Here is a 12,634-nt window from a genome sequence, read left to right as displayed (position 1 = left end):
GGTGGTGGGCTCGACTTTCTTCGGCGGCGGCGGGGCGGACATGCAGCACCCACCACATGCGACCCTCAAAACAACTCGCCCGCGCGTCACCACAACCCTGCGACAGCATCACATTCCCAACACCTCCGCCGCCAGCTCACGCCCGCGCAAAAGATCCCGACAGAGAGACAAACACAAGAGACGGCAGTCTGACGCCGCCCGCCCGCAACGGTCCGCTCCCCCGACCGCGCAAAGACCAAAAAAGCCATTATGGTACGTTCCCCAGAACATCAACAACCAGCACCGCACGCCCGCCGCTCACCAACGCGCGCATGGGGGGCACAGAACAAGGACTCGTCCTTCACGTACGTGCACATGCACCGGGCTGGCGACGCGGAGCTCTTCGAGGACTTTTGCAAGGACAAGCTGCCCGAGGACGACATCTACGTGCCGCCGCAGCACCAGCCCATCAACCCCGAGGACGAGGACGACGTGGTGCCCGACCAGCACGCCGCCTTTGGCATCCAGCGCGCCACCCAGAAGACGAGGGAGCCGGCGTGGAAGGACCTCGGCCTCGCCGACCTGATGAACAAGGGGCCCGCGCCTGGTCCGGCCGCGGGCAAGGCGGCCGCCGCGACGACGTCGGGGAGCAAGGGTAAAGGGCTGCCCCGGTGATGCTAAGCCATGCCATGGCTATGTCGTCGGGGTGGGCATCTCTCTGGGATACTGGCCTTTTTCTTTGTTCATGTTTGAAGCAGGCGTTGGTTGGCGTTAGAATGGCATGGGAGGAATACTCTGTGTCATAAAGGTATACCACTATTGGGTCTTGCTTGACCCGGCACTATGCGTAGTACAAATACCATGGCGTCTTTGTATGGATTTCTTCAATTCAAACCGCTCAAGATGACCCATGATGCGCAACAAACGCCAGAAACTCCTCCAACCCATGTGATTCCGTCCTTCGCTCCGCACCGGCCCCCACGCGTGCGTTATGGCTACGTCTTGCCGAGGAAGCCCTCGCGCTCAACCACATCGGGACGGAACTTGACCAGAAACACCGTCTTGCCGGGCCACATGTCGCCCTCGCCGACCGTGTGGGCCGTGACGCGGGCGGGGAAGTCGGCGCCGTCGCACACGCCCTCGATAACGCCGGCGACAAAGGCGGCGCAGTTGAGCTGGCTCATCTCACGCGGGACGCTGATGTACTGGTTGACTAGGGGCTCGTTGTCGATGATCATGTACTCGTCGGGCGTGTCGGGGTTGTTTGACTTTTCCAGCCGGTCGGCCTGCCGCCCAAAGAGGTGCTGCCACACGTTCTGCTTGATGAAGTGCAGCAGCGAGATGATGGTCTGCGGGCGCAGCTGCGAGCGCGGCGGCTCGCGGTACAGAAGGAGGTCGAGGAGCTTGATGCCGATGGGGTGGCCCTGCAGGTTGAGTCTGTGAACCGTGACCGCGCGCGCCCCGTTAGCTGATACCTCGTAGAGAAAGAGAGAGAGAGAGAGTAGGAGGAGATCTAGGATCGAGGCAAAAGCCCGAATGCGACCGTCCCGGCGGCGGCTGCGGCGGCGGCTGCGGCGGACCACAAAGAAGACAGCGACAACGCCCGACTGACTCACCTCTGCTCCAGCTCCTGGATGCCCTTGACGCGGCGCTGCGCGTACGTCACCATCTCGCCGAAGAGGTAGGCGAAGCTCGCCTGGCTCAGCTCGGCCGTCTTGCTGCGGTTCAGCGGCCGGTGGTAGATGGTCTTGCCACTGCTCGGGACGCGCAGGCCGGGCTCCTTGACGGCCGGGGCGGACGAGCCGCCGCCGGGGGGCTCGAGGTTGGCCATTGGGAGCTGACTTGCCGCGCGCGGGCGCTGCTGCCCTCGGGAACGTTGGCTCGATCGAGGTAGATGGAAAGCTGCCGGAGGTGCGCCGGGGAAAGAATTGTGAGTGCGATGGCTGGTTGGGGGGGAGCCGCACGGTTGTGCGCCCTGGGTCCCGTGTCGGCGGATAAGGGTCGGTGGTGTTGAGAGGTGAAGTTACAGTGATGTAGGTTGAACAGTGACGGAAAGTTGGTGGTGGAATGGGGGGATGCGGGCGGATCCATGGATGATAGGTGGGGTTCAGCCAGGGGGACGTGAATTGCTGCACCACATGGAGGGTCCAGCAGCTCCAGCGTGATAAAGAGGTGCCTACTGAGTACTAAAGTTAGTTCTGACAAAAGCACACCTCATCGCTTCCCTCGCACGCCGTGAAAAGAAATCTCGACATATGGCCTCACTACTCGTATCTGCAAATATCCCTCGCACTCGGCTGATGCGGATTTGTGTATTCAATGACATGTCCCAATTTCGTGCTACTTGCCCGCCTCAAAATGCAGAAAATGGCCGCCCCACCCCCAGAAGTCAACATCACCAGCACCATCACCTGCACCAACGGCATCAGCCCCAACAGAAGCAGCAAACAAGACGCCAGGAACAACAAGCAGTTGACACCCCCAATACCGAGCACCTTCTTTCTATAACACGTATACCCAAAGCCAAAGCCTTGGCAAGGTACGTACGCACTGAACTGACAGTCAACACTCATTGCACCGTAGACACCTTGGAGTTGGTCTCCTTTTGCTTCACCGCCGCCTCCACCCAGCCCTCGACGTCCTCGAGCGCCTTGCGCGGGCTCTTCTTGCGCTTGAGCAGGAAGCCCTGGATCTCGGCCGGCGAAAACGTCCCCGCCGGGATGCGCCGCCCAAACTCGTGCGCGATGCCCCTGAGCTCCTCCTCGGACACGTCCAGCTCCTCGTGCGGCTGTAGGAGCATGGCTTCGACTGCCGGCCGGTCCGCCGACCCTGACGGCCCCATCGTCGTCGTCGTCGTCGTCGTCGCTGCCGCCCTCTTTTGCTGCTGCTGCTGCTGCAGATGCTCCTGACTCTTCTTCTCCTTTTCCTTGTGCTGCTGCTGCTGCTGCTGCTGCCCCCCTAACGGCAACCCCCTTTGCCGCGGCCGCGACGCCTCATACATGCGGTAAAACAGCTCCGCCGCCTGCTCACTCGACGCGTTCATGAACGCCACCTGTACGTCGACGCGCCCCGGCCGGATGAGCGCCTCATCGAGCGACTCGGGCTTGTTGGTCGTCATGATGAGCACGCGGCCCTCGTGCGACGCCACGCCATCGATGGCGTTGAGCAAGCCCGACAGCGAGATGCTCTCGAGGGCCACCACCTTGCGGCCCGACGACGACGATGACAGGTTTCGGCTGCCCCCGCGCTTCTTGCTCCGCCGCTTGCGACTCTTCTTGGTCTTTGTGTCGGTGTCGGTGTCGGTGTCGCTTCCGCTGCTGTCCGCGGTCTCGTCGCTGTCGGAAGCGTCGCTGTCGTCGCTTGACTCTACCGCCTTCTTCTTGCTGGATTTCTTCTTGGCCTTGTCTTTTTTCCCGCCATTCTTCTTTTTGCTGACGTCCTTGGCCTTGTGGTCGCCATTGACGCCGTTGGTCAAGGCCTTGGCCCCTTTTATCGTTGCCTTGTTAACCTCTCCGCCCTTACCCTCCTTGTTGTCCTTTTCTTTCTCCTTTTCCTTTTCCTTTTCTTTTTCCTGGCTCTCGGCGTCGGAGACGTCTTCGTTGTCGTCGTCGTCTCTTCGGAGACCCGCCGTGTCAATGTCCTCGAGCAAGACGATGCATCGCCGGGGGAGCTTGGTGAAGAGGGCGGCCAGGTCCTCCTCGGTGACGTTGACGTCCTGCAGACTAATGACGTAAATATCGATGCCGAAGACGCCGGCGAGCGCAAAAGAGAAGCTCGTCTTGCCGGTGCCGGGCGGGCCGTGGAACAGGTAGCCGCGGCGGAGGGGGATGCCGCGCGAGGCGTACCAGCGAGGCGTGGCCGGGTGCAGGTACTCGTTGACGTCGGCGAGGACGTTATGCTTCTCCTGGCCGTCGAGGACGACGGTGCGCATGGGGCGGATAGGCCGGCGGGCGACCTGGTGCCACATGCCGTTCTCGCGGCGCAGCTCCTTGGGGCGGGGGCGGTAGATGGTGGTCTTGCGGTAGGTGTCGAAGTAGTAGGCTGTCTTTGCGTCGGCGAGTAGGCGCTTGATAGGCTCTATAGAGCGGCCGAAGCAGGCGATCTTGATCTCCTCGAGGTCCTTCATGGCGCCCCAGCCGCTGGTGCTCATGAGGGACTCCTTGCGGCGGGTGACGCGGAAGTAGGTGCCCTTGTGCCAGAAGCCGGTGATGCCCATGGCGGGGACGAAGCGCGGGCCGGAGCGGGCGGCCTGGTTAGAGAAGTTAAGGTACCTTTGCTGGCCGTCGCCGTCGTCGCCGTCGGTCCAGAAGAGGGCGTGCTCGAGCTCCTCCTCGTCGTCCCAGGCGCTCTTCCACACCGTCTGGGCCATGAGGTAGCGGCTGCTCTTGATGCTCTGCTGCAGCGACAGCCACTTCATGAGCTGCGAGTAGATGTGGTCGTACTCGCCCACGTACATGGCGCACATGAAGTGCCGGTCCAGCAGCTCCCAGACGTAGGCCCAGACCTGCTGCCAGATCTTACTGGCGCCCCAGAGCACGCCCAGCATGGTAAGCACCACCGAGGGGTCGAGCCCGAGCTGCGCGCCCAGCTGCCGGTAGACGAAGAGGAAGAGCTGCATGAGCGGCGACGACGAGTAGCCCGCCGTGGCGAGGAAGCTGTCCATGACGCCCGCGGAGAAGGGACCGCTGGCACCGGAGCCGGTCGCGGACCCGGGCCCGGAGCCGGAGGACCCACCACCGGCGCCGGAGCCGGAGCCGTTGCTGCCGACCCCACCAGCGCCGAACAGCACCGCGGATATGGAGGTCGACAGCGGCGAAGACGACGACGACGACGACGAGGCGTTGCTGCCGGCCTGGAACAGGAACTCGGGCAGCTGGAGGCCCAGGCGGGCGAGCGAGTCCATGACGGAAGCGGCGGCCATTGTCGTTGTCTCGTGTCGGTCAGAAGAACGATTGTTTGTTGGGTCGAGCTAGCGGGGGCCGGGTTCCGACGTAGTACGTACGTAGTCGCGTCTTTCTACTACTCAAGTTACTACTTTCTTTGCTCGAGGTAGGACGGCGGCGACGACGACGACAAAGGGACGGGCTTCCGGCAATGACATCCCACCCCTTACCTAGACAGACCTGCGGGGCGGATGGGGGGGAAAAGATTGGGGTGAACCGGGACGGCGACGGGGTTGAGTTAAGTACTACTACTGACGTCCTTGCTGCTCCCGATCTCGACGCGGCTCTGTTATGTTTCTGTTGGGGGGAGGGTGTGTGTCGAGTGGACGAGGAGAGCTGCACGTGGGCCGCACCAACATGGCAGCCCGTCGCCCCGGTAGGCAGGATGCGGCGGCGGCGGTGGTGATGCATGTCCTTCCACCCCCCATTTTCCCCGTCTAGTCCTCCTCCTCCTCCTCCTCCTCCTCCTCCTCCTTCTCCGTCATCTGCTGCCACCACCATCCGCCACGCTGGGCCGGCCAGGCAGACTGCCGTGTGCGTATACTGTACACGTCCCCCGTACTGTCTCGGGGCGCGCGAGCTTTCGACCCCTGCCTCGTCTACTCAACTTTGCCCCTTTCGCTCTCGCAACGTCGTAGGCAGCAGCAGCAGCAGCAGCAGCTAGTCCGGTCAGCAAGCTTTTGCGAATCAGCGAGCCGAGGGGCGCTCACCGGCCGGCCGCCGCGTGTGCGTGTGTTCTCTGTCTCTGTCTCTCTCTTTCTCTGTGCGTGTGTCTGTCCGTCAAAGTGGCGTGGCACTGCCGCATCCCCCATGCCATGCCCCTCCTTTCACCCACCCACATGCCACCCACATGCCACCATCCATTCTCCATGCATCATCATTATCACAGGCTAGCCCAGCTTGCCCAGCCAGCTGCCCGATATCCCATGCTGCCACCGCGTCAGTGACTCGGATTTCTCGTGGCCCCTGTGGCGACGGGGGCGTCCGCCAAATCGGCATGGTACCTTGGTAGGCCGGTAGGTTGGTACTAAGGTTGGGCAACAACGCTGGCGGGCCACTAGCCGGGCTGCCTTTTTTTTTCCCATTCTTGTCTATCGCTCACGCTCTCGGCTCTCGTCTCTGGATGGCCGCCACCATCACCACCATCACCACCACCACCACCACCACCATCACCGTCACCGTCACCGCCGCTATACTAGCACCATTTCACGACGGCGCATGCTATCCCGTGTTGCCTGCTATGACGTGCCCAGTGGCTCCGTGAATCCTCCTCTCACACAAACTGCGCTAGCCGGCGCAGTACGCCACCACCCCGTGTACGACCCTCACGAGGAGGAGAAGGAGGAGGAGGAGGGGGAGGGTGGGCAAAAAAGGAGGGAGAAATCACCCACGACCACTGATTGATTACCTTGCCTGCATCATCACCGACCGTTGTCGCGACTGTCACGCTGCTGGTGACTCGTCCACGTTGGCAATGACAACGGACGGACGGACGGACGAATGGGGGCTGACTGCTGCGGCTGCGGCTGCGGCTGCTAGCTGTGCCCGGGCCGCCAGACAGCCCCTGCGTCTGCAGGGCGGGCGGCCACCGGGGATGGACGGCGGCGACTGGCGATGGTGAAGGTGGTGGTGGTGGTGGTTGAACTTGATACGCTGGTCGGTGCTGCACCACCAAACGACCCTGTTCTCAGGCCACGCGCCGCCGCACAGATAGGACGGCTCAAGAACCTGCCGATATGCACCCCGCAGCACGGGCAAGGATTAAGCAGCAGCAGCAGCAGCAGCAGTAGCAGCAGCGTCATCAGGAACAGCAGCCAGCAATGGAAATGACAGTGGGTTGCAAAGAAATCATGGCAAAAGAGACGGCTGCGGAGATGCTGCGAATGGACGCGGACATGGGGGAAGGAAACCGGCCGCCGAGGAAATTCCAACAAAAAAAAACCATTCATGGTCCCTCCTCGCTCGACAAGCTCTCTCCTGTGCCCTGCGAGGGGGAGGGGGCCTGGACCTCCCTAACGAGGCGGACACAACGCTGTCTGCGAGAAGCGGCGGAGGAATGAATGCCGACGGACGACGAGGGGAGCGGGAGCCATCGTGACTTGTCGCCGCCTCTGACGCCTCCCCCAGTTGAGCCGCATCCATTGCGAAAGCGTGACCTACTTGCCGTGCCGTGCTTTCGTCCATCCAACCAACATCAAATGACACAACAAAAAGAGGACTCGCTGCTGGCGGGCGGGCGGGCGCGGAGGCGGGGCCGCGCTGCTGCAGGGCGGGCTGCTGCTTCCCACGTTAGGTCATGGCATGTACTGATTTAGCTCTCTGGCCGCTTATCACAAGGGGAGTACAGTAAACTACCTAGTACCAAGGCATAGCGTTTGTTTGTTGTTGGCACTTATTCCGATCGAGCTTTGCTAGTGCGAGGGGCAACGCCCGCTTTTAGTATTATCCATGCGGCTCTGCGCGCACGACAACTGTCTCTCTCTCTTTTCCTCCTACCTCGATCCCTCCTCATCCAGCTTTCTTCCATCGTCGCCGCGTCTCGCCTCCCTGTCCGCCTTGTCCACGCCCCCAACAACAACAACAACCACCCCGGACGCTACTCTCCGTACTCGCCTCGCCTCCCTCGCCTCGACTCAACCCTCTCTCGTTCGTTCGTTTTCACTCTGGCCCATGGCCTGTCGCCAGCCCAAGAAAGATAGACCCCCCTCTCCTGTTCCCCCGCGTGGCGTGTAACCACCCTCCTCTCCGACCCTTGACTTTGGCCCTTGATTTGGATTCATCTTGTCCCCGCGCTCGTTTCCTTCGGTGTTGGTCGGTCTGTCTGTATCACGCAACGTGCAGGGCCTCGAGTAGCCATGTCGCACGACATGGTGCGGCAGCGGCGCGGCGCGGCTTTCCCCCGTCGTCCAGAGGGGGGGAGGGTGGTGGTGGACCGCACAGCTAAGCTGCCCATCTATTAAGTGCATCGTCTCGTCTGCGTCGAGACCAAAGTGTAAAAACAAGGGGGAGGGGGAAGGAATCCCACTTCGGAGTGTTGCTCCTCGCTTCTGGCATTCCATGATCTGCCCGCCCGCCCCCCTTCTTCCCTCCCGCCTCCCGCGCCGTTGAGTATCCCATTGTCCACCGGACATGTAACAGCCAGCAAAGCGATGGTGGCTACTCACGCAGCAAAGCACATATGTATGCGCTACACAGGCGGCGGCCGAGCAGGCTTGCAGACGCACGCACATGGTATTCTCGTTATCGTAGTACGTAGTATAGCCGACTTACATAGCTGCGCGTGCAACACACACAAATCGGGCGACGACGACGGACTTAGTTGCTTGCCTGCCGCCGGCAGCGCTCTCTCTTGCATCTCACTCATGCGAACGCACAGACATTTCTGCGGAGAAGCTGCTCTTGTCGCGCATACCGAAACGCCCTGCAGTTTGAACGCCCCCCCGGCCCCCCAGGGTGGTGGTGGTGGTGGCTGACCTGCCTCTCCGAGAACTCGGTACGGGGCGTTTTGACGGTTGCAGTAACGGGTGAGAGACATGCCTCGGGCGCATCAACTAACTTGGTACTGCGAAGATACAGCCGTGTCTAGATCGACAAGCACATGCACCAAGACCCACTGCTGCCATCTATACGCGTGAGACCTGCTGCCCTGCCTGTATTGCGACTGGCGTTTACACGACCAGGTATCTCGCAGGCTTACAAGGTATACATACCGTACGCCATGGTGACAACCTTGAGCTTCGGACGGCGCATGTGGAGCCGGCTCTTCGCAGGACCTACGTACCTTGTTGTGCGAATATTCGAGCGATTAGTTAGTTCCTAATATTATATCATAGAACTCGCGATGGCTACATCCCGTCAATGCTGGCAGTCTCTCAACCCTCCTCTTCTCTTCCCGCCCCCGCCGCTCAGCCCGTCGGCCGTCGGGGCGTCGTCGCCCCCAGCAAAGATAGCGGTTCGTTTTGTTATCAGAGGTCCAACGAATGATTGTTTCAATGCATCATCCTCCCTGGGCCGCGGCCTGCCCTTTCCTGCATGACGTGCCTCGTCGTCGCCGCCGCCGCAGGCTAATGTATGTATGTTTACTCCGCACGGCGCAGGCTGGGCTGGGAGGTTCATCTCACGCAGCATGCGGAGAGGTGGGGAAAACGACAGCTGCGAATGTGCAGGAAAAAAGAGAGTGAGGCTGAATAGCAGCAGCAGCAGGCGAGGGATATCGGACTCTCCCCCCCTGGTCACTAACTACTTCTCCACACATTCATCACTCGCATGCAAAAGAGGAGCAGCAGCAGACGTGCGTGAGAGGGGCAAGTTCGCCCACAGCCAGCCGCAACAGCTTGACGATGGGTCCATGTATGGATGATAGGACGGACAACAAACAATCATAAGCGAGCTGTGATGTGATGTGAGTGTCCCTCCTCAATGGATTGGTCACGGGGGTGGATAAACGCGCTGCAGCCTAACCGCAACATCACCTGGCCAGAGATAGGTACTGACCGACTTATTACTCCCCAAGTCATCCCCTTTCATTACTACTTTGGGAACTTTCTGGGCCGTTGCGTATTGGTTGTAACTACTATGCGGCTGCGCCACGCATCTCCCACACGCCCCCCATCAAACACGGATTCCACAACCTGCCAGCCACCCAGCCCAGACTCCAATTCCCACCAGTCCCTCCACTCTTATTATTCTTGCGCGTACAACAACACCCCGGGTCTCTCCTCCACGTTTGCCCTTCAACCTCGTACCGGACGGACCGACGCCGGGACCGAGATACTTTGTACTACTGTACTAGGAAGACAGACAGACTCGCACACACACTCAACTCACACTCACACTCGCACTCGTCCCCGCCGCCCAGCGCCCGCCGGACCAGTGCTCACTCACTCACTCACTCCTCCACCATCTTAGCCCCCAGGCAGCAGGCAGCAGAGCCGCACACGTCAGACGGGAACCACCAAGAAATTTTCGAGCGCAAGAAAATTCGAGTCATAAGACAGACCACTACGAGCAAGACAAGGACAGTAGCTCGCTCCGCCACGGTGACTGAGCTGACCGGCCGGTGTGGCGAAAAAGCTGACGACTCGATCCGCCCTTGGAGCGTTCCGTCCCACCTGCATGGACAGCCCGGCCCTTCCGGGCGTGTAAGTCGCACATACATACAACTTCATTCATACCAACTTACCGTAATTTACTTCGTACATCGCCGCCGCCGCCGCCGCCGCCGCCGCCGCCGCCGTCGTCGTCGTGATCTGAGCCCAGCCCCGAGCTGCCAGCACAAAATCACCAGTCAGTCACGCCGTCTGGACATCCATGTCATGTCATCGTCCCACGTATGTGTTGCGCCGCGCGCCCCTTCAGCCACGCAGACAAAAACCCAGCACTTTCTGTTGCTCTCTCTGTGGTGGTGCCGGTGCCAGTGCCAGCTGATATTGATCTTTTGTGTGTCATGACGAACCAGCACTTCGCGGTAGTGCCGGTATTGATCTACATGGCACGATTCACGACGCCCTGCCTATGTGTGTGTGGACGTGTGTGCGTGTGTCGCGTGCGTGTCGGTGCAACACATGAACTTCACACGCCCCCCCCCCCTCCTCACTTGGATTATCGGCTCCTCCTCGTCCTCCTCGGTCTGAACCCTTTGTCCTCGTGCGCGAGAACGTGGTGCAACACGACCGCGCCGGGTTCGTCGTCCTAGGTCGATACAGTGGGGACTGACTGGCTGAGTGATGATGGTGGTGGTGTGTCGTGCGACTCGCAGCTGGCGGATCTCAGCTGGGCACGTTTCCTGGCCCTCGGGAGAGCTCCCGCCGACGAGTCATGGAGTTTGCTGTCTTGCTTCATGTGTATTCAACCTTCTACCCTTCCCAACGCCCGCTCGCTATATGTATGTTTCTGATGTCTTCTACCCAATCAGTCTAGTCTATCGCCTGTTGTAGCGTGCGTGGCTCTGTGCATGTGCCCGTCCCCAGTGTCTCTGTGTGTAATGTGTGCCTGATGTCATCCCGGAGAAGCTGTACTGAATGCCGTGCTTCTCCCTCCCCCCTCTTCACGCGTGTGTCGCACTGGACACGTTGGCATCATGCCGCGCCGCCAGTCACCTCGTGCTCCCTCGCCGTACCATTACCGTCGGTCAGCACTGCCGCCTCCATCTTCTCTCGCACGATATCCACGCCATCCGCGTGCCCGTCGCCGCTCTTGCCGTCTCCGTTTGCCGTTTCGACCATGTCAGCCGCCGGTGTGACCGCCGCCGCCGCCGCCGAGTCCCCCTCGTATCGGAACCCCGAAACGCTCACGTCGGTGCCCCCCGCGAGGTAGTCCTCCGACTCGCCCACGACGCCGCCCGCGGCCCGCCACCGCGCCATCTTGGCCTCGCGGCGGCCGCGGCACAGGTCGTTGAAGGCCGGCCAGTACACGTCGTGGTCGTACTCAAAGTCCATGTCGCCGTTCCAGTCGGCGCTCCACAGCTGCTCCGGCGGCACGTACTGGCGCATGTCCTCGTTGAACTTGAGCTTGCCGCGCGTGACGGGGTCGATGAAGGGCGTGATGATTTTGAAGAAGCACTGGACGATCCACGGGACTATAATTTCACGATTTCGACCAAAGTCAGCGGCGGCCGGGTAGTGCAAGAGAGAGAGAGGAAAAGAGAAAACGACAAAAAGACACAACAGAGTCGTCGTGTGTCACGCACCGTTGATAATGAGCGCCTTGCCCAGGCGCTCCGGGTAATGATTCTGCAAAATGTGCAGCACCTCCCTGGCCGTCGAGATGGGCACGCTCGTGTTCTGCCTCTGCTTGCTGGGCTTGAAGTTGATGAGCAGGCTCAGCGACTCGACGCCCGCGGGCATCACGTCGACGACGCGCTCCACCATGTAGAAGAGGTGGTGGATCTGGCGCGGGCTCGCGTCCGTGTTCTGCCTGCCCGGGTTGAGGTACTGGCAGGGGCGGCCCTCGCGGTCGAAGCCCGCCACCATCTGCTTGCCCGTCTCCTGCTCCGGCGAGATGTACGCCGCCGTCAGACCCTCGAGCCCGTACTCGCGCCGCCACGCCAGCGTCGCCTGCAGCCGCCGCGACGCGTCCTCGACGTTCCACTTGGTCGCCCGCAGGTACCGCAGCAGGCACTCGCGCGTGAGCCACGCCCGCTCCGCCTCCGTCACGGGGCCCGACCGCCGCCTCTCCCCGGTGTTGTTGTTGTCGTCCTTGTCGCTGACGCCACCGGCCGCCGCCGCCGCCGCCGCCGCCGCCGCCGCCGCCTTCTTCTCGTCGCAGTTGACGTCGCTGTAGCTGCGTGCCTTGTCCAGCAGCGCCTCGTACTTGGCCGTCTGCTCCGCCGTCAGCTCCGCCCGGGGCGCCCGCCTGCTGTCCGCCGTGGGGTGCTCGAGCGGCGTCTTTCTCGGCGCCGTCGCGTCGGCCGAGGCTGCTGCCGTGCCGGTGGCGGCCATCGTTTTTGCTATTTGACGTAGGGCCTTCGGGGGAGAGGCTGTAGACGGTCTAACCAAGCGTGCCGGGCCTTCGTGGGAGGAGGGCACGGGGGCGGGGGAGCGAGGACGCGGTGACGAAGATGTATGGAGATATCAGAGGCGGATATGGTCGTCAAAGACTCGACGCTGCTTGAATGGAGCAATTGGCTTTGTGATGGAACCTTGAGGGCCTTTTCTCTGCTGCATACCCGACGAAGAAGTGGGGAGTCGGGTTGCACATGCGGGATGAAGCAG

The 12,634-nt window shown here is 61.5% G+C and overlaps 4 protein-coding genes across 4 annotated transcripts; 1 reads left to right on the top strand and 3 right to left on the bottom strand.

Moving 5' to 3' along the window:
• Nucleotides 1-59: 59 nt before the first annotated feature.
• On the top strand, nt 60-901 carry JDV02_005843 (uncharacterized protein). The gene is made up of 2 exons (XM_047987168.1): nt 60-252; nt 325-901. Exons 1-2 carry the CDS (start codon nt 250-252, stop codon nt 652-654), a joined length of 333 nt encoding a protein of 110 aa, XP_047843152.1. The 5' UTR covers nt 60-249; the 3' UTR covers nt 655-901.
• Nucleotides 794-2,023, bottom strand: trs31 (Trafficking protein particle complex subunit 31). Its single transcript, XM_047987167.1, has 2 exons — nt 1,596-2,023; nt 794-1,416 (listed from the first exon to the last, which is right to left on the bottom strand). The coding sequence occupies exons 1-2, from the start codon at nt 1,808-1,810 to the stop codon at nt 975-977; spliced, it is 657 nt and encodes a 218-aa protein (XP_047843151.1). The 5' UTR covers nt 1,811-2,023; the 3' UTR covers nt 794-974.
• Nucleotides 2,024-2,271: 248 nt separating this feature from the next.
• Nucleotides 2,272-5,222, bottom strand: JDV02_005841 (uncharacterized protein). The gene has a single exon (XM_047987166.1). It carries the CDS (start codon nt 4,898-4,900, stop codon nt 2,549-2,551), a length of 2,352 nt encoding a protein of 783 aa, XP_047843150.1. The 5' UTR covers nt 4,901-5,222; the 3' UTR covers nt 2,272-2,548.
• A 5,777-nt stretch (nt 5,223-10,999) lies between these two features.
• PDR16 (Phosphatidylinositol transfer protein (PITP)) lies at nt 11,000-12,618 on the bottom strand (the record flags this gene model as incomplete). Its single annotated transcript, XM_047987165.1, has 2 exons — nt 11,611-12,618; nt 11,000-11,499 (listed from the first exon to the last, which is right to left on the bottom strand). The coding sequence occupies exons 1-2, from the start codon at nt 12,359-12,361 to the stop codon at nt 11,000-11,002; spliced, it is 1,251 nt and encodes a 416-aa protein (XP_047843149.1). The 5' UTR covers nt 12,362-12,618.
• Between the last annotated feature and the right edge of the window lie 16 nt (nt 12,619-12,634).

Source organism: Purpureocillium takamizusanense, chromosome 5 (genome assembly GCF_022605165.1).
Source record: "Purpureocillium takamizusanense chromosome 5, complete sequence".
NCBI lineage: Eukaryota > Fungi > Ascomycota > Sordariomycetes > Hypocreales > Ophiocordycipitaceae > Purpureocillium > Purpureocillium takamizusanense.
Note: the sequence above shows the minus strand (reverse complement) of the source record. Positions and strands in the feature narration are given on the sequence as shown.

Coding starts and splice junctions, on each gene's coding strand:
- trs31 (XM_047987167.1), bottom strand. CDS start 1,810: ATGGCCAACCTCGAGCCCCCCGGCGGCGGCTCGTCCGCCCCGGCCGTC. Junction 1,417..1,595: donor ATCCAGGAGCTGGAGCAGAG/GTGAGTCAGTCG, acceptor CACGGTTCACAG/ACTCAACCTGCAGGGCCACC.
- JDV02_005841 (XM_047987166.1), bottom strand. CDS start 4,900: ATGGCCGCCGCTTCCGTCATGGACTCGCTCGCCCGCCTGGGCCTCCAG.